Here is a 24,519-nt window from a genome sequence, read left to right on the forward strand (position 1 = left end):
TTTAAATAACAGTCCAGGAAATTTGTCAAATGATGTGTTTCATGTGTCATTTACTCATAAAAATGTGCAAAATAAGACAAGAAACAACTGTGTAAAAGGTTGCAAACCGCTTAACATTTTGAAAATGAAATTTTTACCGATTTTATGAATATGTGGGATTCATTCAGAAATTAAAATCATTAAAACCGCATTAAAATATTATTTTTACAAGAACAACTAGATTATTATATAATTGTTGTGTACAAATAACACCGGTCTGCTCTGATCCAGCTTGGAATTAGCTGATACAACCGTTTTTTCAGGTTTGAGATTGATGAGGTTTTTCAAGATTTTTATGAATTAATATCATATTGAGGTTTTTCAAGGTTTTTCATATAACTATATGAAACCATTGAAAATCATCTAAAAAAAACTTAGTATCATATGAAAAGTGCCCAAAAAATGCAAAAAAGATTGGGAAAATATTATGTTGTTTAGAGTAAGCGAAGAAATACAAAGCGTAACGCCTGCGTACTATGCGAGGTTTAACTGTACAATAAGATATTTTTTTATATATATATCACACAGTCAATGATTGCTAGTAATGTTATCAAATCCCAAATACTTACCATTACTTTTAACCAAATCACGTAGTGAAAGCTCTGCTTATTGAGGATTTTAACCACAAAACTAATTACAAAACTCAATTAAGTACTAAATAAATCGAACGCATTGGTTTTGGCACTTATTGCCAATTTATTTTGCGCTTTTGTTACAGAACATAATTTGCCCCTCCTCCCTTCCTCTCTTTGCCTTCCTCCTAGGGTCGCACCATCCGACAGTCGAACGCCCGGGCGTACGTCTCCGTGTACAGCAGCGAGCAAATGGCCGCATTGTTGTCGTAGCTCATTTCCGGCACCTTAAACTCCGGATTGATGGCCACCTTCAGCGTGTACAGGCCAGTGTCCAGCTCGCTGATGTCCACCCACTGGCAGTCGATGTTGTGCCGGTAAATGTCCGCGCAGTTGATGGAAATTCCTGAAGGGAGACATTTTGATGGTTAAAGTTTTTCATATTTTTTTTTTTTGAATGAAAGTCATTTAAAAAACCGACCTTGATCTCCGTAGTTGGCACACGCGTACTTTGGTTCCGTTCCGGGAAGGCACTGGTTGTCCTCCAGACAGAAGGACGCTTTATGTCCCTCGGCGACCTTTTTACCGTGCCGGTCGTAGATATCGAACGTCGCAAAAACTTCCATGCTGTGGTAGTGCCTGCAGAAATGAATAAAAAGAAGCATGAATACTTAATGACTCTCTGACGAAAACGGCTCAAACTTACATGTGACACAGGTGCCACTCCCACAGATGCTTCGGAATGTGCGGCCGGAAGTCGGCTGTGCCCGTGTTGAGCACCCGGGCCGTAAACTTCATCAGCCTCCTCGTCTCCAGGTGCCAATTTGGATTATCCCGCTGAATCTCGTAAGCTTGCGTCGCCACACAATTCTCCTCCATCGCACACTGCAGCAAGTACATCAGTCGATCCTCCAGGTGCAGCGACTGCTCCATCTCCACGTGGTCAAACGCCAGGTCGGCCATCTTGTCCACGCAGGTCACCGCAGCCACGTGGCTCCCCCGTTCGCTGCACGATGCCCACGAAGTGACCTCGTGGTGGGCGCACTCGGCCAAGCTACTCTCGTTGCCGTAGCACTCGGTTCCACTGAGCACGATCTCGGACCGGTTGGAACCACCGAAAAAGTCCGTCTGGATGGCGTCGTTGGCGTAGCCCATGCCCAGCTGCCGGCACACGACGTTACCCTCCAGCAGGGACCAACCGTCGGCGCAGATCGAGCCCCAAGGCCTGCCGGCGATGCGGACCTAATTGATGAAGAGCAAATTACAATTAGTATTAGTTTGCAATAACACAACTGGACATATTTGAAGTTGATGTTAGAAAACGTTGATGTTATTGGTTTGCCCAAATCCTGTAAATTCTACGTCTAAAACGGTCGACTGACATTTCGACGCCGTCGTGCTATCATGTCGTACGTCGCTTTTTGACGTTCCGAGATAAACTCAATGTAAACAATAACAAACACGGTTTATTTGGTTGACCATTCTGTGCATTGCCCGAAGCCAATGGCTGAGTTTGGTTGCCGGAGTCCCGAGTAATATTCGAAAACGCGTTCTGACCTGAAATCCATTTGGCCATTTGCCGCACTTACATCAATTTTCAAGCTGAGCCAAGATAGCACGACAAGATTGAAACTTCTTTCATATGAAATGTGGCAAAAATGCACGGAGTTTTTGTTCGGTTTTATGGAATATCTCAGGATTGAAATCGAATTTTGGGGATCTGTGAAGGTCAAAAGTAAGACATTGTGAGCTGCACAAAATGGCGTTCCTAACTCAATTTGGCTCAACATGCACGTACGACAAGTTAGCACGACGGCGACGATTTGACACGACACGACACGACGATAGTTACCGTAAACTGGGGTGACTTTGATAGCCCGGGGTGACATTGATAGAAATTTGATTTTGTCACTAATTTTGATACATCCAATGTAACATTTTTGCATATGAATTTCGGTCATTCGATTTTTTTTGTATTTTTTAATCCAGCTGAAACTTTTTTGGTGCCTTCGGTATGCCCAAAGAAGCCATTTTCCATCATTAGTTTGTCCATGTAAATTTCCATACAAATTTGGCAGCTGGCCATACAAAAATGATGCATGAAAATTCAAAAATCTGTATCTTTTGAAGAAACTTTTTGATCGTTTTGGTGTCTTCGGCAAAGTTGGAAGGACAAGGAAATTTTTACGAATGTTTCATGTTTTAACATTGAAAATCGGACCATTAGTTGCTGAGGTATCGACATTAGAAAATGGTAAGCTGTTTGGGTGAGACTTAATAAACTTCAATTTTCGTGTTTCTTTTTCTTTAAGCCGCTATATCTCAGCAACCAGAGGTCCAATCTTTAATGTCTTTTAGACAATCTTATAGCAAATTTTCTGAACTTTTTAAAAAAAAATTAGAAGTGATCACTCATGGTCACTAATTTTAAAAATCGAAAAACTGCAAATTTTTCGCTAAAATCAAACTTTCGGTGGCTATATCTTGAAAACAGAGCCTTTTATCAAAAAAATCTGTACAGAACTTTTCGATTGGAAATTCAATTTTACATCAAAAAATTACGTCAAATTTGTTTTTGCATGAAATTTCGATTTTTTTCCCAAAAATCACTATTTTTTCAAAAATTCTTAACCCGGTGGCAGATTTTTTGACCATGTTTCTGTATGGCTCAAAAGTTGCGGGGTGTTGTCCCCTAAAACATATCAAAAAATCTCGAAAGTCAAAAAATACGTACAAATTTTTTTCCCGTGTACCTATTTTTTTCTGAAAAGTCCTCAAAAATACCTACAACTTTGCCCAAGACACCAAATTGATCAGAAAATTCACTCAAAAGTTACAGCTGTTTGAATATTTACATACCATTTTTGTATGAACAGCAGCCAAAATTGTATGGAGACTTGTATGGGTGAACCAATGACGCAAAATAGCTTATTTGGTTATAGGGAAGGCCCCCACAAAGTTTAAGTCAAATCAAAAAATACAAAAAAATAAAAATGGTCGAAATCGGCCGATTTCGTAGAGAGTTGCTCAAATACGTATTTTGGGAAATTGAGATTTTGTGAAAAAATGTTAATTAAAAAATCGGCAATTTTTTTCCGTGTACCTATTTTTTCTCAATAGTCCTCAACAATACCTTCAACTTTGCCCAAGACACCAAATTAATCAGAAAATTTATTCAAATTTTACAGATATTCGAATATTTACGTACCATTTTTGTATGGACAGCTGTCAAAATTGTATGGAGACTTGTATGGGTGAATCAATGACACAAAATAGCTTCTTTGGTCATAGGGAAGGCCCCCACAAAGTTTGAGCCAAATAAAAAAAACTAATAAAATCCATTTCCGGTTTTGGTAGAGAATTGCTCATCTGTAAAATTGTCCAAAAAATACCTCTAAAAATGGCTTTGACCACATTTACTGGTCGAAATTATGAATCGAAAAATAAAATGTTCGTCTCCGACCCCACGGCTACAAATCCGAATTATAAAAATTGTGGGTTTTTCGAGTGGTTTTCCAATTTTTAAGAACGGATACAGACATCGCCCAAGTATTTCAGAAAAAGAGCACTAAAAAATCAGGCTTTGAGTTCCGGGTTTCGGGAAAGAATTCAATCGAAAGAGCGCATCAAAACCATCTAAATAGTAGTAGGATTTTTTTTTCGGGGACGAATACCCGTCATGCACGAATTTTTGAAGATTTCTGAAAAAAGGGGTTTTCTAAAAGCAAACCTTAAACCTTTCTCTTGTAAGAAAGGCAAAAATAAAAAGTTTTTTAGAAAATGGTCAAAAAAGAGGGGGGTGCCAAAGTAGAAAGGATGGTCCAATCGGCACCAAATTTCAGATTTCTGTCAACTATCGATAGATGGACGTTTCCACCCAGTTTTGTCTGAATCGGTGAAAGTCGAGTCCAACAGTGTACCCAGTTGTCATGGAATGACCCATATATCATTATGATACTTCATAGGATTTCCGGACATTTATTATTAGACTTTCGGATCTATGCGAAAACACATTTTTATACATAACTTTTGAACAACTTATCGAAAGTTCATGAAATTTATTAGCGACATATGGGACTCCAAACCGAGTTGAATGCGGTTTGTTGGACCAGAATCGGTTCAGCAAGTCGTCGCCATCGTGCTAACTTGTCGTACGTGCATTTTGGGCCAAATTGAGTTAAGAACGCCATTTTGTGCAGCTCACAATGCCTCACCTTTTGACCTTCACAGATCCCCAAAATTCGATTTCAATCCTGAGATATTCAACAAAAACCGAAAAAACTCCGTGCATTTTTGTCACTTTTCATATGAAAGTAGTTTCAATCTTGTCGTGCTATCTTGTCACGCCATGAAAATTGATGTAAGTGCGACAAAAGGCCAAAGGGATTTCAGGCCAGGAAAGTCAGGATGCGTTTGTCGCACGTACAAGCTAGACTACCGTAAACATTTGTAATTATAACTCGGGACTCCAGCAACCAACTTCAACCAAACTTCGGGACAATGCACAGAATGGTCAGCCAAACAAAACGTGTTTGTTATTGTTTACATTGCGTGCGCTCGTTTTTGTATATTCAAGGTCAAACATTAAAACGCGTTTTTCTCGGAACGTCAAAATGGCGGGTGCGACAAGATAGCACGACGACGTCGAAGTGCTGAGAAAATTGAGTGACATTTTTTGCACATAGGGTAGGGGACCCAAAAATCGCCCACTTTATAGTGGGAATTTTGGAAAATTTGACGAGAATTCAATAGAAATTTATGGTTTTCGGTTTCGGTGCGCTGAAGTGCCTATTTGCGCCCCCCTAAATCCAATTTTCGCCCACCCGTGAAACCAGTTTTTGCCCACGACTAACATCAAGAACTCAATGGATTGATGGCAAAAAACTTATCAAAAATGGTTTTTTATTATTGCACAACATGTTCTTGAAGCTAAATTTTGTTGATGTTTAGATTTTTTGTTCGAAAATTTAATTGAAGTACAAAAACACTCCAAAATATTTTATGAAAGACATTCTCATGGTTGTTAGAATTTTTTTCTAGGGAATATCGATTACATGAAGAAAGGCCTTCTGAGTATGCTAAAAAATTCAAAACAGAAAGTTTGGGGTTTTTTCGGACCCTTAAAAAAACCTCCAGAGTTGTTACCACCTACCTCAACTCGTCCCTCGTTCGGTATTCTGCCTCCGGCCAGCCGCACCTCAAACCCCTCGGCCGTCTCCAGGCGTGCCATTTTTGGCTTAAGCCGCTCTGGAATTGGCTTTTCGGTCAGGCTGTCTTCCTGCTCGTCCTGCTCCTCTTGTTGATCATCCTGACAAATTACCCCGGCAGCCTCACTCGGCTCGCAGTCACTGTGGCCCCATCCGTCAAAGTGACAATCGGCCAGCTCGCGCTCCTTCCCGGTGCAGAACAGATTATCCATCCAGAACTTTCCTTTTCAAACGGCACGAGCACACAAAATTCAAATTAAAGACACACACTCCTGGCAGAGTGGCCAACTGAAGTTACTGAAGTTGAAGAACCAAAAAGCCGGGCATTAAGCGGCTTTTGTCGGATTAATTTACTTACGCTTCGCCTTCCCAAAGTGGCCACTGTGGGTGGGCTTGAGGTGGCCGGGGAAGCCCAACTGCCGGCAGACCACTTCCGCCTCGGTCGAATCCCACTCGTCGTCGCAGATCGCACCCCAACGGCCGTCGTGGAAGATTTCGATGTTGCCTGGAATTAGGAGGAATTTTATTGAAAGGGTTCAGTTTGCTCAATTAAAATGTTCCAAAAGACATTGAGGAACAGCATCGATCCCCTCAAATCACCCTGAATTCATAAAACTTCATATCCACCAGAAACAATAAACAGGCGAATCTCACTGAGCATCTTCAGTTTAATCCCACCGAAAATTTCCCGTCAAACACCGATAAAATATTGATCGCTATAACGACTCTAATCCACACTGCCATTCGATTTCGAATCGAAATAAACAACCCAACTGTGTTCCATACATATTCAAAGGCCCAAACTTTTTTTTCCTTTTGCCCCAGGAAAAATACTTTTATCTTCAACTTATCTCTCTCCAATCTTCGGCCTGGCCGATTTTCACCCGGGAAAGCGACTGTCTGGGAGCTCGTTTGCCCCCGAGGGAATAACGAGGAAAACTTTCAGTTTTCCCAAATACACAAACGATAAAATCCAATTTGCTTTCCCCCCCTCAAGGAAGGAATTGACTCTTGTCCGGGTTTTTACTTCTTTTCGGTTGACATTTGCAGTCAGTTTGTTGGGTCTTCAATTTTTGTTTAGTTCTGGAGTTTTTTTGTTTTGAAAGGTCCAATAAACCAAATTTCCAGTTTTTGCTTTTTGGGTGTTTTTGAAACCCCCTTGAGTCAGGGGTAATTAAAACACCCAAAAAGAAAAAAAAAACTAAAAATGTGGTTTAATGGACCTTTCAAAAAAAAAAAAAAAAAAAAAAAATTCCATAGTTTGTTTTTAACTTCCTAAGATATTTGTTGAGTTTCAAGTGAACTTAAAGCTTCTTCATGTTATTTTTAAGTTTTATACTTGTAAATTTTTAATTTTCTATGCCTTCCAAAATAATTTGTTGAATGTTCTTTCAAAGAAAAAAAAAAACAGAAGTTACATCAAAGTTCGTAACTTTTAATGTTTTTATACTTATGATTAAGAATGCTTCTTTCTTATATTTGTGCCTTTCTTCGTATTGTAGTTTTAAAATTGTGATTTTTTATTTTTATTTCTCCAAATTTAAAAATCATTCAACAATTTACAGAAAATCACCTGTTTTCATTGCAATCAACCAATGGAAATTCCCCCAAAAGCATTCGTTTTTACCTGTCTTAAAAGGCAAACTTAAACTGGACAAAAAAAAAGTGAAACAGATAAATTGCTTTACCTTTACATCGCGAGTGGATTGGCCCTGAGAGAGGAAGCAATCTGGTGGGGCCCGGGACGAGGGTCAGGACACGTGGACAAAATCTCTTTATCCCCAAGTTTTTTTTTTTCATTCCTCCCCGGAGGCACTTTCCGTGACGGAGAACGGATGGCCATCGAATGTAAAAACGGATCCGTACTGGATCCGAGCCGGAATTCACGTGACATTTTCAACTTCTGCTGCTTCGGGTTGATTCTTGATTTTCATGGTTCGAAAGATGAGAGTAAGTACGGGGTGAGGAAACTTGATAGAATCGTGTTGTTACGGTGGTAGACTCTAAGATCTGTATTCCAGGACACTTTGGAGGACCTAGATCATCCCAAAGGAGATCCAAAGGTATCGAAGTGGTACCAAATGGTCGCGGTACCACCCCTCCGTCACGAGATATCAAAAATCGGACCTCGGTTTCACGCAAATCGAAGAGGGGTCCAGGGCTGAGCTGTACGATTTAGAACTAGTTAGTCGCTGTTGGTGAATTAAGGGCGCTCTCCTCTTATGGCGCCTATACTTGTAACGTCATGATTCGAAATCCGGACACTTAGTACCATATTATTTTTGTTATAGCTGGCAAAAAAACATGTAATAAGTTGGAAATGTAGAAATATCATCAGGATATAGTATAAATAGTCAGTTTTAAGGGAATGCATGCAAAATATGTCTTTTCTAACAATTTTTCAGCAGAATTTGAAAATTAAAATGACTTGTTGTGCTTCGAATCCCGGACACTGATAAGAGCTGATTCGAAATCCGGACACTTTTGCTTCAAATTCCGGACACTCGATTTTACTTATGAATAGCACAAATTTGGACTGAAATGTTAGTGAATGGCATTCTTTAGGTCTCAAATAAGCTGTTAACATCAAAACAATTGATAGTTTATATAAAAATGGCTAGAATTTAAGGAAATCAAAACCACTAATTTCTGCTTTGCCTTCCCGGTGCTTCGGACGCCTATGAAATATTTCTGTTGAAATGTTTCGCATTTTTGGTAAACTTATAATTTTATTTTATTTAATTGTTTCGGCATTAACTACAGCGTTCAAACAATCTTTAAATGAAAGTTGATGTTAGAATTCATCAAATAACACAGTTTTGACATTCATAATGCGCACTTATATCCAAATAATTGATAAAGCAAGTTGAAGTGTCCGGGTTTCGAAGCGTCCGGGAGTTCGAATCATGACGTTACAAGGGGACCTTTCAAAACCTGAGAAATTGCAAATTCCGTAAAAATAACTTTGAACTAATTTCACTCCAACTGAAGTAGCTTAGAATTGGTTAAGAAGTTTATTTTTTAGCGTACAAAAAATGTTTTTTTCCGAAAATGGGTTGGTTGAAAATTTAAAAAAAATTGGAAATTTTTTTTCTTCTAGAAAGTTGTTGAGCTTGCCAATCCAAGCAACTTTGTCGGAGACACCAAAATTTTATCTCGTAATCTACGCCTTCCACAACCAAATTTATGGAAAGCATCTGAGCAAACCTTCAAAAATCTGTTTTTTTAACGTGGCAATTCAGGGTTAAGATTTAGAGAAAAGTAATGTTCGGGACACTCTTAGAGCTCTACAAATACAACATTTTCATTTTGAACAGGTCAATTTGGATTTAAGGGTCAACAGTTACAGCCATTTTCATGTAAACATATGCAAGGCGTTCCGTTTAAATGAATATCTCGAAAAGGCGCAAGCCAAATTTTAAGCGCTAGGTTGCATTTGAAAGAGGAGATTCAGCACTACAAACGCTGAAAAAATCTCAGGGGTGTTTTTTCTTTAAACTCGAGTTATCTTCATTTGAAAAAGTCTTATTTTCAAGGGAAAACCATATGGGACCACCCTAACGAAATCTGAATCTGCTGTCAGAATTGAGCCTAAGAGTCAACAATTCGATTTTTGCGCCTTTTCGAGATATTCAATAAAACGGAACACATTGAAGACCACTGCTAACAAATTCATAACAAACGCGACAGCGTTTTGCGGCGCAACTTAGCAAATTTGCAAAATGCAATGTTTCTCTTGGGTTTTGCTGAGGGCGACCTTTTTGTTTAAGAACTTGTTAATCGTCTACTAACATCGACTAACTACTGTGTAATTATAATATCAAATGTGAATTCATACAAAGTAAATTTAAATTTGCACAAAATGAAATATTAAAAAAAGCATCCATTAATATTGGACAAACAATGTTTTTCTTTGAACCTGAACGTGAGTTTCCTCAACCATACTCTATTCCAAATATTTTCGAGTTATAGGGGCAGGGGAAGCAGAACGGCCCGCCTAAGTAAAATGCGACAAAAACCATGGAAAAACATACAAATTTATGAATTCAGTGTAGTAGGTTTATGCTTTGGGATGTTCCCTTCAATGTTGTATACTTGGCTGATGAAAATTTTTAGCTGAAAACTATTTTTGAGCCACTTTAAAAAAAAGTTTTTTTTTTTTGTTACTTTTCCTGGGTGCGGGGCAGAATGGGCCACCTTAGAAAACAAGCCATTTTGTCTAATAAAACGTTGAAGGGAGATAATAAATGATTAAAGGGACCTTTCTAACGTAGTTTCCATGAAGTTATACCACTTTTATGAAAATAGTCACTTACCAAAACAAAAAAATTTTGAAAATAGTTATAATATGTTGAAATAAGACACTATTTTTACAAATAAGCATCAAAACAACTTAAAAATCAACAAATGTTGCATTAAACGTGATTTGTGAAGCTACCAGGAGTGAAATAATCCATTCCCGAGCAGACGGAAATATCTTGGGAAGGTCAGTTTTTGATATAGTGAGAATATCGAAGTATGTTATTGGGATGATTGGATTAGTTGTTAAAATAACAAAAATCAATAACAAAGATTTGTTCGAAGAACAACTTAAACTGTTATTATGTTGTTATTGCAATAACAAACCAATAACACAGAAGGAATCATGAAGGAATAACAAGATTTGTTATTTTGTGCGGAGAGGTGGAGCAGCATAATAACAAAAAATGTTATTGAACTGGTATGTCTCCATAACAAAAAAAAAATTGTTTTGGTTTATTTGTAATTTGCAAATAAACCTGCAGTTGCCATAACTCCTCTGTACTAGTCAGGGCTGCAGAGTAGGGTACCTCCAGGCGACTTTGAATCCATACTTTGAAGACAACTCCGACTCTGGATGCAGGATATGACGTCAACGACGACTTCAGCTCTCCAAAAATACCCGACTTCACAGATTCCGACTCCAAGTAAAAGTTGCTGAAAATTGTTCGAACTTCAACGTCAGCTCCGACTTCCTGGCTCTGAAAATAATAACAGTTTTTGTTATTCACACTTCAAAAATTCTCAATAAATAAATCAATTCTGTTAGGGAATATAACAAAATTAAAAAAAAATGAACTCGCAAAAGTTAATTTTATCGGATTAATTTTAGCTTGAAACCCCATTTCATGGTAAAATAAATGACCCCGATGAAATTGGTCAAAATTATCCCATAGTTCTAGCCAATTTTAGCAAAGTCTCTTAGGGGGTATAACAAATAATTTAAAAAATCAACTTCTAAAATTTCAACTTTTTAGAATAATTTTAGCTTAAGGACCCCATTTCATGGCCAAAATAATGACCCTGACGAAATTGGTCAAAATTATCCCATAGTTCTAGCCAATTTTAGCAAAGTCCCTTAGGGGGTATATCAAATAATTTAAAAAAATCAACTTTCAAAATTTCAACTTTTTAGAATAATTTTAGCTTAAGGACTCCATTTCATGGCCAAAATAATGACCCCGACGTAATTAGACAAAATTGTCCCAAAGATCTAAACATATTTAACAAAAGAAAAAATAATAACAGATTGTGTTATGGATACTTAGAAACATTTCCATTGGTGCGGTTTATAGTAATTTTATTTCTAAGTCAGTATACCGAACGAATAACAAATTTTGTTATTAAGAGAGTTTTTGAAATGTATAACATTTCCTCTTATTAGCGTGTTATAAATTTTTTTTCAATATAATATCCAGGGTTGTTAAAATATCAAAATATCAGCTCTCAGCAACTTCAATTATCTCGCCTGAATATTCATGCCTCAAATACAACTGCTCTTCTCTCTTCATTGAAACTCTCAGCGCCGAACATAGCCGAACACGTTTTCGTGTTTACCCACTCGCGATTGACATTTTCCTTTTCTCTCTTCTCGCTTCCACGAACATCCTACCGCAACAGCGTTTAACCACAAAAGCCGCCACAAAACCAATTTTGCAAATGCAGTTTGAAGGGGCGTCATGCGTGGTCGGCTCCTAATCGCCATCTCGCGTTCTCTCATTACAGTTTTCGGAGAGGTTGAGAGACTCAGCGGTGAGAGCGCATAGTCAAGGAAAAGGGAAGGAGTGATAGAGAGAGAATGGCATCGCTGGGAATCACGAGACACAAGAAGAGATCTCACAAGCTATAGTGACGGCCGCTATACTCTCGGATATTTTTGGTGCAGAGATAATCTATTGATAGCTTTTCTATCACTCTTTTGCAACACTGATAATATCACTTCAATACCAAATTTTGTTATTTTATCAGAAACTGTTATTATTTTTTCTTCTTGAAGTTGAACTTCAGGATAAAATAATAACACTTTTTGTTATGTTAACAGGATTTGTTATTGAAATATTATCAATTTTGTTATTACCGTCTGCCCGGGTTTAGCTAAATTTTCGTAACTTTTGATTCACTACTCGACAAAACAAAACTTGTGTCAAGGGATTGACGATATCTCATCGGTTCCTCAGAGAAAAGGCATCCCCGAATCCGATGCAATCGACAGAATTTGATTTTATGAACACGCGGACTGACGAGAAGCTGGTAAATTTTTTAACATAAAAAAATCAAACAATTTAAAAAAAAACTTGCGTCTCCTCCCAACTATATGAGCCATCTACAAAAATATGGAGGCGCCTGGTGCATAGCCATTTCCTTTAAGCACAATGGAAACAACCAATACAAATGTATAAAAAAGTTGTCAAGTTCGGGGGGTCCACAGCTAGCATTTTTTGTACGATTATAAAAATAAATATTAAAAGTTTAAAATTAAAATATTTGAAAAACTTTTTTTTTAAATATATTTGTTTACTAAAATTTTATGTTTCTCAAAGGTCTATGGGTACTTCGGGATGTCCATGGTAATCCAAGGACTCCCTAGAGTTAAGATCTATGAGTCTACCGCCGTAACAAGCAAGAGGTCGTCGGATTTTGACCCCGGATTATGTGCGTATAGCATCAGTGGATATGGTAGACTACTATATGAATGTAATGGGATGTACATGGTCATCCAAGGACTCCCTGGAGCTAAGATCTACGAGTCTACCGCCGTAACAAGCAAGAGGTCGTCGGATTTTGACCCCGGATCATCATCATAGCATCAGTGGATATGGTAGACTACTATATGAATGTAATGGGATGTACATGGTCATCCAAGGACTCCCTGGAGTTAAGATCTACGAGTCTACCGCCGTAACAAGCAAGAGGTCGTCGGATTTTGACCCCGGATCATGTGAGTATAGCATCAGTGGATATGGTAGACTACTATATGAATGTAATGGGATGTACATGGTCATCCAAGGACTCCCTGGAGTTAAGATCTATGAGTCTACCGCCGTAACAAGCAAGAGGTCGTCAGATTTTGACCCCGGATCATGTGCGTATAGCATCAGTGGATATGGTAGACTACTATATGAATGTAATGGGATGTACATGGTCATCCAAGGACTCCCTGGAGTTAAGATCTACGAGTCTACCGCCGTAACAAGCAAGAGGTCGTCGGATTTTGACCCCGGATTATGTGCGTATAGCATCAGTGGATATGGTAGACTACTATATGAATGTAATGGGATGTACATGGTCATCCAAGGACTCCCTGGAGTTAAGATCTACGAGTCTACTGCCGTAACAAGCAAGAGGTCGTCGGATTTTGACCCCGGATCATGTGAGTATAGCATCAGTGGATATGGTAGACTACTATATGAATGTAATGGGATGTACACGGTCATCCAAGGACTCCCTGGAGTTAAGATCTACGAGTCTACCGCCGTAACAAGCAAGAGGTCGTCGGATTTTGACCCCGGATCATGTGAGTATAGCATCAGTGGATATGGTAGACTACTATATGAATGTAATGGGATGTACATGGTCATCCAAGGACTCCCTGGAGTTAAGATCTACGAGTCTACCGCCGTAACAAGCAAGAGGTCGTCGGATTTTGACCCCGGATCATGTGAGTATAGCATCAGTGGATATGGTAGACTACTATATGAATGTAATGGGATGTCCATGGTCATCCAAGGACTCCCTGGAGTTAAGATCTATGAGTCTACCGCCGTAACAAGCAAGAGGTCGTCAGATTTTGACCCCGGATCATGTGCGTATAGCATCAGTGGATATGGTAGACTACTATATGAATGTAATGGGATGTACATGGTCTTCTAAGGACTCCCTGGAGTTAAGATCTACGAGTCTACCGCCGTAACAAGCAAGAGGTCGTCGGATTTGACCCCGGATCATGTGCGTATAGCACCAGTGGATATGGTAGACTACTATATGAATGTAATGGGATGTCCATGGTCATCCAAGGACTCCCTGGAGTTAAGATCTATGAGTCTACCGCCGTAACAAGCAAGAGGTCGTCAGATTTTGACCCCGGATCATGTGAGTATAGCATCAGTGGATATGGTAGACTACTATATGAATGTAATGGGATGTACATGGTCATCTAAGCACTCCCTGGAGTTAAGATCTACGAGTCTACCGCCGTAACAAGCAAGAGGTCGTCGGATTTTGACCCCGGATTATGTGCGTATAGCATCAGTGGATATGGTAGACTACTATATGAATGTAATGGGATGTACATGGTCATCCAAGGACTCCCTGGAGTTAAGATCTACGAGTCTACCGCCGTAACAAAAAAGAGGTCGCCGTTTGGCTAAAGTGGTAAGCAAGGACTTTTGTTCATCGTTCAAACTTAAATATTTCGATAACTTTACATCGATTGTAGATCTTAACTCCAGGGAGTCCTTGGATGACCATGTACATCCCATTACATTCATATAGTAGTCTACCATATCCACTGATGCTATACTCACATGATCCGGGGTCAAAATCCGACGACCTCTTGCTTGTTACGGCAGTAGACTCGTAGATCTTAACTCCAGGGAGTCCTTGGATGACCATGTACATCCCATTACATTCATATAGTAGTCTACCACATCCACTGATGCTATACTCACATGATCCGGGGTCAAAATCCGACGACCTCTTGCTTGTTACGGCGGTAGACTCGTAGATCTTAACTCCAGGGAGTCCTTGGATGACCATGTACATCCCATTACATTCATATAGTAGTCTACCATATCCACCGATGCTATACGCACATGATCCGAGGTCAAAATCCGACGACCTCTTGCTTGTTACGGCGGTAGACTCATAGATCTTAACTCCAGGGAGTCCTTGGATGACCATGGACATCCCATTACATTCATATAGTAGTCTACCATATCCACTGGTGCTATACGCACATGATCCGGGGTCAAAATCCGACGACCTCTTGCTTGTTACGGCGGTAGACTCGTAGATCTTAACTCCAGGGAGTCCTTGGATGACCATGGACATCCCATTACATTCATATAGTAGTCTACGATATCCACTGGTGCTATACGCACATGATCCGGGGTCAAAATCTGACGACCTCTTGCTTGTTACGGCGGTAGACTCATAGATCTTAACTTCAGGGAGTCCTTGGATGACCATGGACATCCCATTACATTCATATAGTAGTCTACCATATCCACTGGTGCTATACGCACATGATCCGGGGTCATAATCCGACGACCTCTTGCTTGTTACGGCGGTAGACTCGTAGATCTTAACTCCAGGGAGTCCTTGGATGACCATGTACATCCCATTACATTCATATAGTAGTCTACCATATCCACTGATGCTATACGCACATAATCCGGGCTCAAAATCCGACGACCTCTTGCTTGTTACGGCGGTAGACTCGTAGATCTTAACTCCAGGGAGTCCTTGGATGACCATGTACATCCCATTACATTCATATAGTAGTCAACCATATCCACTGATGCTATACGCACATGATCCGGGGTCAAAATCCGACGACCTCTTGCTTGTTACGGCGGTAGACTCGTAGATCTTAACTCCAGGGAGTCCTTGGATGACCATGTACATCCCATTACATTCATATAGTAGTCTACCATATCCACTGATGCTATACTCACATGATCCGGGGTCAAAATCTGACGACCTCTTGCTTGTTACGGCGGTAGACTCATAGATCTTAACTCCAGGGAGTCCTTGGATGACCATGGACATCCCATTACATTCATATAGTAGTCTACCATATCCACTGGTGCTATACGCACATGATCCGGGGTCAAAATCCGACGACCTCTTGCTTGTTACGGCGGTAGACTCGTAGATCTTAACTCCAGGAGTCCTTGGATGACCATGGACATCCCATTACATTCATATAGTAGTCTACGATATCCACTGGTGCTATACGCACATGATCCGGGGTCAAAATCTGACGACCTCTTGCTTGTTACGGCGGTAGACTCATAGATCTTAACTTCAGGGAGTCCTTGGATGACCATGGACATCCCATTACATTCATATAGTAGTCTACCATATCCACTGGTGCTATACGCACATGATCCGGGGTCATAATCCGACGACCTCTTGCTTGTTACGGCGGTAGACTCGTAGATCTTAACTCCAGGGAGTCCTTGGATGACCATGTACATCCCATTACATTCATATAGTAGTCTACCATATCCACTGATGCTATACGCACATAATCCGGGCTCAAAATCCGACGACCTCTTGCTTGTTACGGCGGTAGACTCGTAGATCTTAACTCCAGGGAGTCCTTGGATGACCATGTACATCCCATTACATTCATATAGTAGTCAACCATATCCACTGATGCTATACGCACATGATCCGGGGTCAAAATCCGACGACCTCTTGCTTGTTACGGCGGTAGACTCGTAGATCTTAACTCCAGGGAGTCCTTGGATGACCATGTACATCCCATTACATTCATATAGTAGTCTACCATATCCACTGATGCTATACTCACATGATCCGGGGTCAAAATCTGACGACCTCTTGCTTGTTACGGCGGTAGACTCATAGATCTTAACTCCAGGGAGTCCTTGGATGACCATGGACATCCCATTACATTCATATAGTAGTCTACCATATCCACTGGTGCTATACGCACATGATCCGGGGTCAAAATCCGACGACATCTTGCTTGTTACGGCGGTAGACTCGTAGATCTTAACTCCAGGGAGTCCTTAGAAGACCATGTACATCCCATTACATTCATATAGTAGTCTACCATATCCACTGATGCTATACGCACATGATCCGGGGTCAAAATCTGACGACCTCTTGCTTGTTACGGCGGTAGACTCATAGATCTTAACTCCAGGGAGTCCTTGGATGACCATGGACATCCCATTACATTCATATAGTAGTCTACCATATCCACTGATGCTATACTCACATGATCCGGGGTCAAAATCCGACGACCTCTTGCTTGTTACGGCGGTAGACTCGTAGATCTTAACTCCAGGGAGTCCTTGGATGACCATGTACATCCCATTACATTCATATAGTAGTCTACCATATCCACTGATGCTATACTCACATGATCCGGGGTCAAAATCCGACGACCTCTTGCTTGTTACGGCGGTAGACTCGTAGATCTTAACTCCAGGGAGTCCTTGGATGACCGTGTACATCCCATTACATTCATATAGTAGTCTACCATATCCACTGATGCTATACTCACATGATCCGGGGTCAAAATCCGACGACCTCTTGCTTGTTACGGCAGTAGACTCGTAGATCTTAACTCCAGGGAGTCCTTGGATGACCATGTACATCCCATTACATTCATATAGTAGTCTACCATATCCACTGATGCTATACGCACATAATCCGGGGTCAAAATCCGACGACCTCTTGCTTGTTACGGCGGTAGACTCGTAGATCTTAACTCCAGGGAGTCCTTGGATGACCATGTACATCCCATTACATTCATATAGTAGTCTACCATATCCACTGATGCTATACTCACATGATCCGGGGTCAAAATCCGACGACCTCTTGCTTGTTACGGCGGTAGACTCGTAGATCTTAACTCCAGGGAGTCCTTGGATGACCATGTACATCCCATTACATTCATATAGTAGTCTACCATATCCACTGATGACTCGTAGATCTTAACTCCAGGGAGTCCTTGGATGACCATGTACATCCCATTACATTCATATAGTAGTCTACCATATCCACTGATGCTATACGCACATGATCCGGGGTCAAAATCTGACGACCTCTTGCTTGTTACGGCGGTAGACTCATAGATCTTAACTCCAGGGAGTCCTTGGATGACCATGTACATCCCATTACATTCATATAGTAGTCTACCATATCCACTGATGCTATACTCACATGATCCGGGGTCAAAATCCGACGACCTCTTGCTTGTTACGGCGGTAGACTCGTAGATCTTAACTCCAGGGAGTCCTTGGATGACCATGTACATCCCATTACATTCATATAGTAGTCTACCATATCCACTGATGCTATACTCACATGATCCGGGGTCAAAATCCGACGACCTCTTGCTTGTTACGGCGGTAGACTCGTAGATCTTAGCTCCAGGGAGTCCTTGGATGACCATGTACATCCCATTACATTCATATAGTAGTCTACCATATCCACTGATGCTATACGCACATAATCCGGGGTCAAAATCCGACGACCTCTTGCTTGTTACGGCGGTAGACTCATAGATCTTAACTCCAGGGAGTCCTTGGATGACCATGGACATCCCATTACATTCATATAGTAGTCTACCATATCCACTGGTGCTATACGCACATGATCCGGGGTCAAAATCCGACGACCTCTTGCTTGTTACGGCGGTAGACTCATAGATCTTAACTCCAGGGAGTCCTTGGATGACCATGTACATCCCATTACATTCATATAGTAGTCTACCATATCCACTGATGCTATACTCACATGATCCGGGGTCAAAATCCGACGACCTCTTGCTTGTTACGGCGGTAGACTCGTAGATCTTAGCTCCAGGAGTCCTTGGATGACCATGTACATCCCATTACATTCATATAGTAGTCTACCATATCCACTGATGCTATACGCACATAATCCGGGGTCAAAATCCGACGACCTCTTGCTTGTTACGGCGGTAGACTCATAGATCTTAACTCTAGGAGTCCTTGGATTACCATGGACATCCCGAAGTACCCATAGACCTTTGAGAAACATAAAATTTTAGTAAACAAATATATTTAAAAAAAAAGTTTTTCAAATATTTTAATTTTAAACTTTTAATATTTATTTTTATAATCGTACAAAAAATGCTAGCTGTGGACCCCCCGAACTTGACAACTTTTTTATACATTTGTATTGGTTGTTTCCGTTGTGCTTAAAGGAAATGGCTATGCACCAGGCGCCTCCATATTTTTGTAGATGGCTCATATAGGGGAAGGTGGGGCAAGACGACCATATGGGGCAAGAGGAACAATCGCTCCTACGGCCGTAATTTGTACAATTTTGATTATTTCCAGTATGAGGAATTGTTGCTAGCAATGCAATTAGCTGATTCTACTACCACATAACCGCCAAAATGACGTAAACGCCACGGGGCATAAGATTTAATGAAGTTTTTATCAAAACCTTTGTTTTCTTATAATATTTGGAAAGTACAAAATAAGGCTTAGGGCACGTTTTAAGGCTCATTTTATCAAAATGCTATTTTTCCTAGATCAGTAGTGTCCCTACCAATGACTTGCACCTGTTATAAAGTATGATTTAACTTTTCGTTATTTTTGTAGAGAGCTTTTAAAAATTCTTGTCCAGATGGGGCAAGTGTACCATATGGATTTTTAGTATGGAAAAAATTACGAATTACAGCAACAACATATTTTATGCAGAAATAAATACATTAAAGTACTTAAAAACTGATGAACAATTGTTAAAAAAAATTGTCCATGCAAAATATAGTGATATTATGAAATTTTACTATTTATCATCTAAGTAATAATTTTTTTTCGTAAAAGCGACTAAATTTTTACCAAAATATTATTATTTAATCTAAAAATGAAAGAAACGTTTCAATTACATTCTAACCTGATGTATCTAAGTGATAACAATTCAATTGTTAGCAAATTAACATGTTGTCTCATGCACTGATCCTCTTGCCCCAACGGGTTGTTCGTCTTGCCCCACTAGTTGAGTAGAACGTACGGAAAATCAAAAATTTTAAAATCAATTTTTTACATTGATAAACAGGATTTTTTTAAAACTTGTTATTACAAAAGTTTAGTCAAGACCTGGAATAAGATGATAATAAAAAATCCGACAGATTTTCTAACGTTTTTAATGGGTTATAACGAGCATTTCCTTAGCTTGTTACACTTGCCCCACTTTCCCCTAGTTGGGAGGAGACGCAAGTTTTTTTTAAATTGTTCGATTTTTTTATGTTAAAAAATTTACCAGCTTCTCGTCAGTCCGCGTGGACATAAAATCAAATTCTGTCGATTGCATCGGATTCGGGGATGCCTTTTCTCTGAGGAACCGATGAGATATCGTCAATCCCTTGACACAAGTTTTGTTTTGTCGAGTAGTGTTGTTTTTATAAGGCAGGAAAAGGGTGGTCCATTCTGCCCCCAAGTGGATTTTAATTTAACACTTCCACCACCAAGCCTCTGAATGATTTCAAGGTTCCGTAGTTGTTTGATTACCTTCGTAATAGCTCCTGGTAAGATTATAAACATTGAACAAACTTTTAGAAACAAACTTACTTTCGGGAAAGCTTATTTAAGAATCTCGAAACAAACAGCATTTGCGTGGTTTTGTCAACAAATTTACATTTTTGCTCATAATTCGAAAAATAAAATGAATTCAAACGTGGTTTTCGGTGGGGTGATGTTTTTTGACGTCCTTTATAAGGCAGTTGGTCTAAATCCATTCTAAAGCCCAAAACCAAGGGTGGCCGATTCTGCCTCCATGGGCCATTCTGCCCCCCCTGCCCCTAGCATGATTCAAACAAGTTGATGACAGGGGTGAATAATGGTTTGCAAAACAATTCAAAATGGTTACCAGATTTCAGCTTTCACTTGGACATACATATTCAATAAAAATTAAGACAATTCCAAGTGAAAGTCATTGTGCCACCTCAAGATCCAATTTCTCGTCACACGTCCTTAAACCAGTGATCAACAGAGACCACGACGATGCCAAGCAGTTGGGGAAAAAGAAACTCGATAAGGCACTGGAGCAGACTGACCTTGACGAAAGATAACACACTTACCGACCCCCAGCGCACGCCCAGCTACTAGCAGCATGATGAGCTAGCCCCGTTGTTGGTCCTTCTGTATTTGTAGGACTGTATCTGTTCGGATGGACTGATCCGGAAAATAGACCGTCAAGATTCGTAGAAAGAAACGAGAAGAGCCAAAAATAGGGACATCCATCAGGACAAAAGAATGCAAGCAACCCCGTTTTTTGCCCCTTTTCCCTTCATTTTTCGTCTCTTCTTTTCGCAACTCACCGAAAGGAAGGATAACGAGATTGACTTTTATGCTTTTGAATAGATACAGTTTCATCGAATTCCATTCAGGGAGAGTCGCCTTATCTTTTGCCGCCACCCCAAACTGATTGGTAGGGGTTTGCCCAAACTTAGGATAATGATAATGGTGATCTTGAGTTGGGAAAAGGTAAAAAAAAAACGGGGAAGTGAATCTGGAAGAGTATTTGTGTCCCACTTTAACAATTGAATTTGGTTGATTAGTGATACTTGAGCAGTTCTCTAGGATTTCGGTCATTAGATTTTTATTTTTCAATCCGACTGAAACTTTTTTGGTGCCTTCGGTATGCCCAAAGAAGCCATTTTGCATCATTAGTTTGTCCATATAATTTTCCATACAAATTTGGCAGCTGTCCATACAAAAATGATATGTGAAAATTCAAAAATATGTATCTTTTGAAGGAATTTTCTGATCGATTTGATGCCTTCGGCAAAGTTGTAGGTATGAATACGGACTACACTGGAAAAAAATAATACACGGTAAAAAAAATTTGGTGATTTTTTTATTTAACTTTTTAACACTAAAACTTGATTTACAAAAAAACACTATTTTTATTTTTTTTTTATTTTTTGATATGTTTTAGAGGACATAAAATGCCAACTTTTCAGAAATTTCCAGGTTGTGCGAAAAATCATTGACCGAGTTATGAATGTTTGAATCAATACTGATTTTTTCAAAAAATCGAAATTTTGGTCGTAAAAATTTTTCAACTTCATTTTTCGATGTAAAATCAAATTTGCAATCAAAAAGTACTTTGGTAAAGTGCACCGTTTTCATGTTATAGCCATATTTAAGTGACTTTTTTGAAAATAGTCGCAGTTTTTCATTTTTTTGAATTAGTGCACATGTTTGCCCAGCTTTGAAAAAAATATTTTTGAATTGCTGAGAAAATTTTCTATATTTTGCTTTTTTGGACTTTGTTGATACGACCCTTAGTTGCTGAGAAATTGCCATGCAAAGGTTTAAAAACAGGAAAATTGATGTTTTTTAAGTCTCACCCAAACAACCCACCATTTTCTCGATATCTCAGCAACTAATGGTCCGATTTACAATGTTAAAATATAAAACATTCGTGAAATTTTTCGATCTTTTCGAAAAAAATATTTACAGAAATTTTAAATCAAGACTAACATATCAAAAGGCCGTAATATTAAATGTTTGGTCTTTTTGAAATTTTAGTCTTGATTTGAAAATTTTGCAAATATTTTTTTCAAAATTTCACGAATGTTTCATATTTTAACATTGACAATCGGACCATTAGTTGCTGAGATATTGACGATAGAAAATGGTGGGTTGTTTGGGTGAGACTTAAAAAACATCAATTTTCCTGTTTTTAAACATTTGCATGGCAATTTCTCAGCAACTAAGGGTCGTATCAACAAAGTCCGAAAAAGCAAAATATAGAGAATTTTCTCAGCTTTTCAAAAATATTTTTTTCAAAACTGGGCAAACATGTGCACTAATTTAAAAAAAAATGAAAAACTGCGACTATTTTCAAAAAAGTCACTCAAATATGGCTATAACTTGAAAACGGTGTACTTTATCAAAATTTCACTAAAGTACTTTTTGATTGCAAATTTGATTTTACATCGAAAAATGAAGTTGAAAAATTTTTACGACCGAAATTTCGATTTTTTGAAAAAATCAGTTTTGATTCAAAAATTCATAACTCGGTCAATGATTTTTTGCACAACCTGGAAATTTCTGAAAAGTTGTAATTTTATGTCCTCTAAAACAAATTAAAAAAAAATAGTTTTTTTTTGTAAATCAAGTATTAGTGATAAAAAGTTAAATAAAAAAATCACCAATTTTTTTTTACCGTGTATTATTTTTTTCCAGTGTAGTCCATATCCATACCTACAACTTTGCCGAAGACACCAAATCGATCAAAAAATTCATTCAAAAGATACATATTTTTGAATTTTCACATATCATTTTTGTATGGACAGCTGCCAAACTTGTATGGAAAATTATATGGACAAACCAATGATGCAAAATGGCTTCTTTGGGCATACCGAAGGCACCAAAAAAGTTTCAGTCGGATTAAAAAAATACAAAAATTAAAATTGAAGAAAAAAGACCGAGTTGCTCACTTTACTTAGGCCGATGCAAATATTTTTTAAAGTTGTAGTCCCTCGGCTCTGGCCGGGATGGAGTGGGGGGGGGGGCAATCATTAATTTTCAAAAAATGAAATTTTTGACAAAAACATTTTAGCGAAAAAAAACTAAACATCGAAAAATTTCTAAAATTCATAGTTATTAAATCAACTCACACATGCTAAAAGTTATTCTAAACGCAGGAAAACGCATTTTAAATTGATTTTAGCTGATTTACGTACTTCCATTTAAATTTTGAAGATGTTTGAAAAAATAATTTTTTGCCCCCTGATTTTTCGAGCCAAGAGGAGAGACAAAACTTTAAATAAAATTTGTACCAGCCTTATCAATACGATTTCAAAAGAATTTGTTAGAGATTCGTCCACTCTGAAGAATTTTGTCACCACCTAGTGCAAGTCTTATACAAACTATAATTTCTCATTATTTCGCTGCTGGCCAGTGTGTACACAAACACCGCTCAAAACAACAGTTCTAAATAACAAGCTTTCTTCTTTACAGTAAACATAAATTTTGAATGAGAGTCAACAAACCTTACCTTCGAAATCTCCCCGTCCACCAACCAGCTTAATAGCTCCTTCCTCTTTTTTCAGCTTTTTCAGATATTTCCGCACCATATTTTCCCGATGAAGACGCGCTTTTTCCAGCGCCGATTCCTGCGAAGCCAAAACCACCGTCACGAGGAAGCACACAACGATGACGAGGGTCTGCAGGTGCCATCGATGATGGTGATGGGTGGCAAATTTCATTTTCACTTGCAATTATCACACCAAGCTCGAATTAACGCTGAACCACAGCAAAACTTCCTGGTATTTTCGTCTTATTCACATCAACGGCAGTGACATAATAGGAGAAAGGAAAATTTTCAGTCAAACGCCGAGAAAAAAAAAAACACAAAATTCTATTTTCACAAATTGTGCATCTTGAAACAAACGAAAAACAGATCTTGAACGATCAACCGTCGCGAAGCAACTGATCTTTCTCGGTCTCGGCAGCTTCTGGTAGTCGCCAAGAGTCATTCTGTCTCCGGCGAATCTTCTTAGATCTCCACCGTTGTGCTGTTTTGCCACACATAATTCTGCTGAGTTTTGAAATTCCAAGTAAACTTTGTGGTAAATTTTCCCAACAAAAAATCAAATGAGACTTGCGACAAGCGACCACACCATCGCCAAGTTGAGCAAATTGTTTACTAAACGGTTG

General features: G+C 39.0%; 1 protein-coding gene across 1 annotated transcript; it reads right to left on the bottom strand.

Moving 5' to 3' along the window:
* Positions 1-711: 711 nt before the first annotated feature.
* Positions 712-24,304, bottom strand: LOC6039086 (lysyl oxidase homolog 2B). The gene is made up of 6 exons (XM_001848705.2): positions 23,858-24,304; positions 6,177-6,323; positions 5,764-6,041; positions 1,318-1,853; positions 1,093-1,250; positions 712-1,017 (listed from the first exon to the last, which is right to left on the bottom strand). The coding sequence occupies exons 1-6, from the start codon at positions 24,066-24,068 to the stop codon at positions 800-802; spliced, it is 1,548 nt and encodes a 515-aa protein (XP_001848757.2). The 5' UTR covers positions 24,069-24,304; the 3' UTR covers positions 712-799.
* Between the last annotated feature and the right edge of the window lie 215 nt (positions 24,305-24,519).

This window comes from Culex quinquefasciatus, chromosome 1 (assembly GCF_015732765.1).
Source record: "Culex quinquefasciatus strain JHB chromosome 1, VPISU_Cqui_1.0_pri_paternal, whole genome shotgun sequence".
Classification (NCBI taxonomy): Eukaryota; Metazoa; Arthropoda; class Insecta; order Diptera; family Culicidae; genus Culex; species Culex quinquefasciatus.

What these genes read in the sequence shown, in the direction of transcription:
- LOC6039086 (XM_001848705.2), bottom strand. Translation starts at nt 24,068, where the DNA reads ATGAAATTTGCCACCCATCACCATCATCGATGGCACCTGCAGACCCTC. An exon ending in TGGACGGGGAGATTTCGAAG is followed by an intron (nt 6,324 to 23,857) that starts GTAAGGTTTGTT and finishes TCCTAATTCCAG; the next exon opens with GCAACATCGAAATCTTCCAC. An exon ending in CGAACGAGGGACGAGTTGAG is followed by an intron (nt 1,854 to 5,763) that starts GTAGGTGGTAAC and finishes TTCATCAATTAG; the next exon opens with GTCCGCATCGCCGGCAGGCC.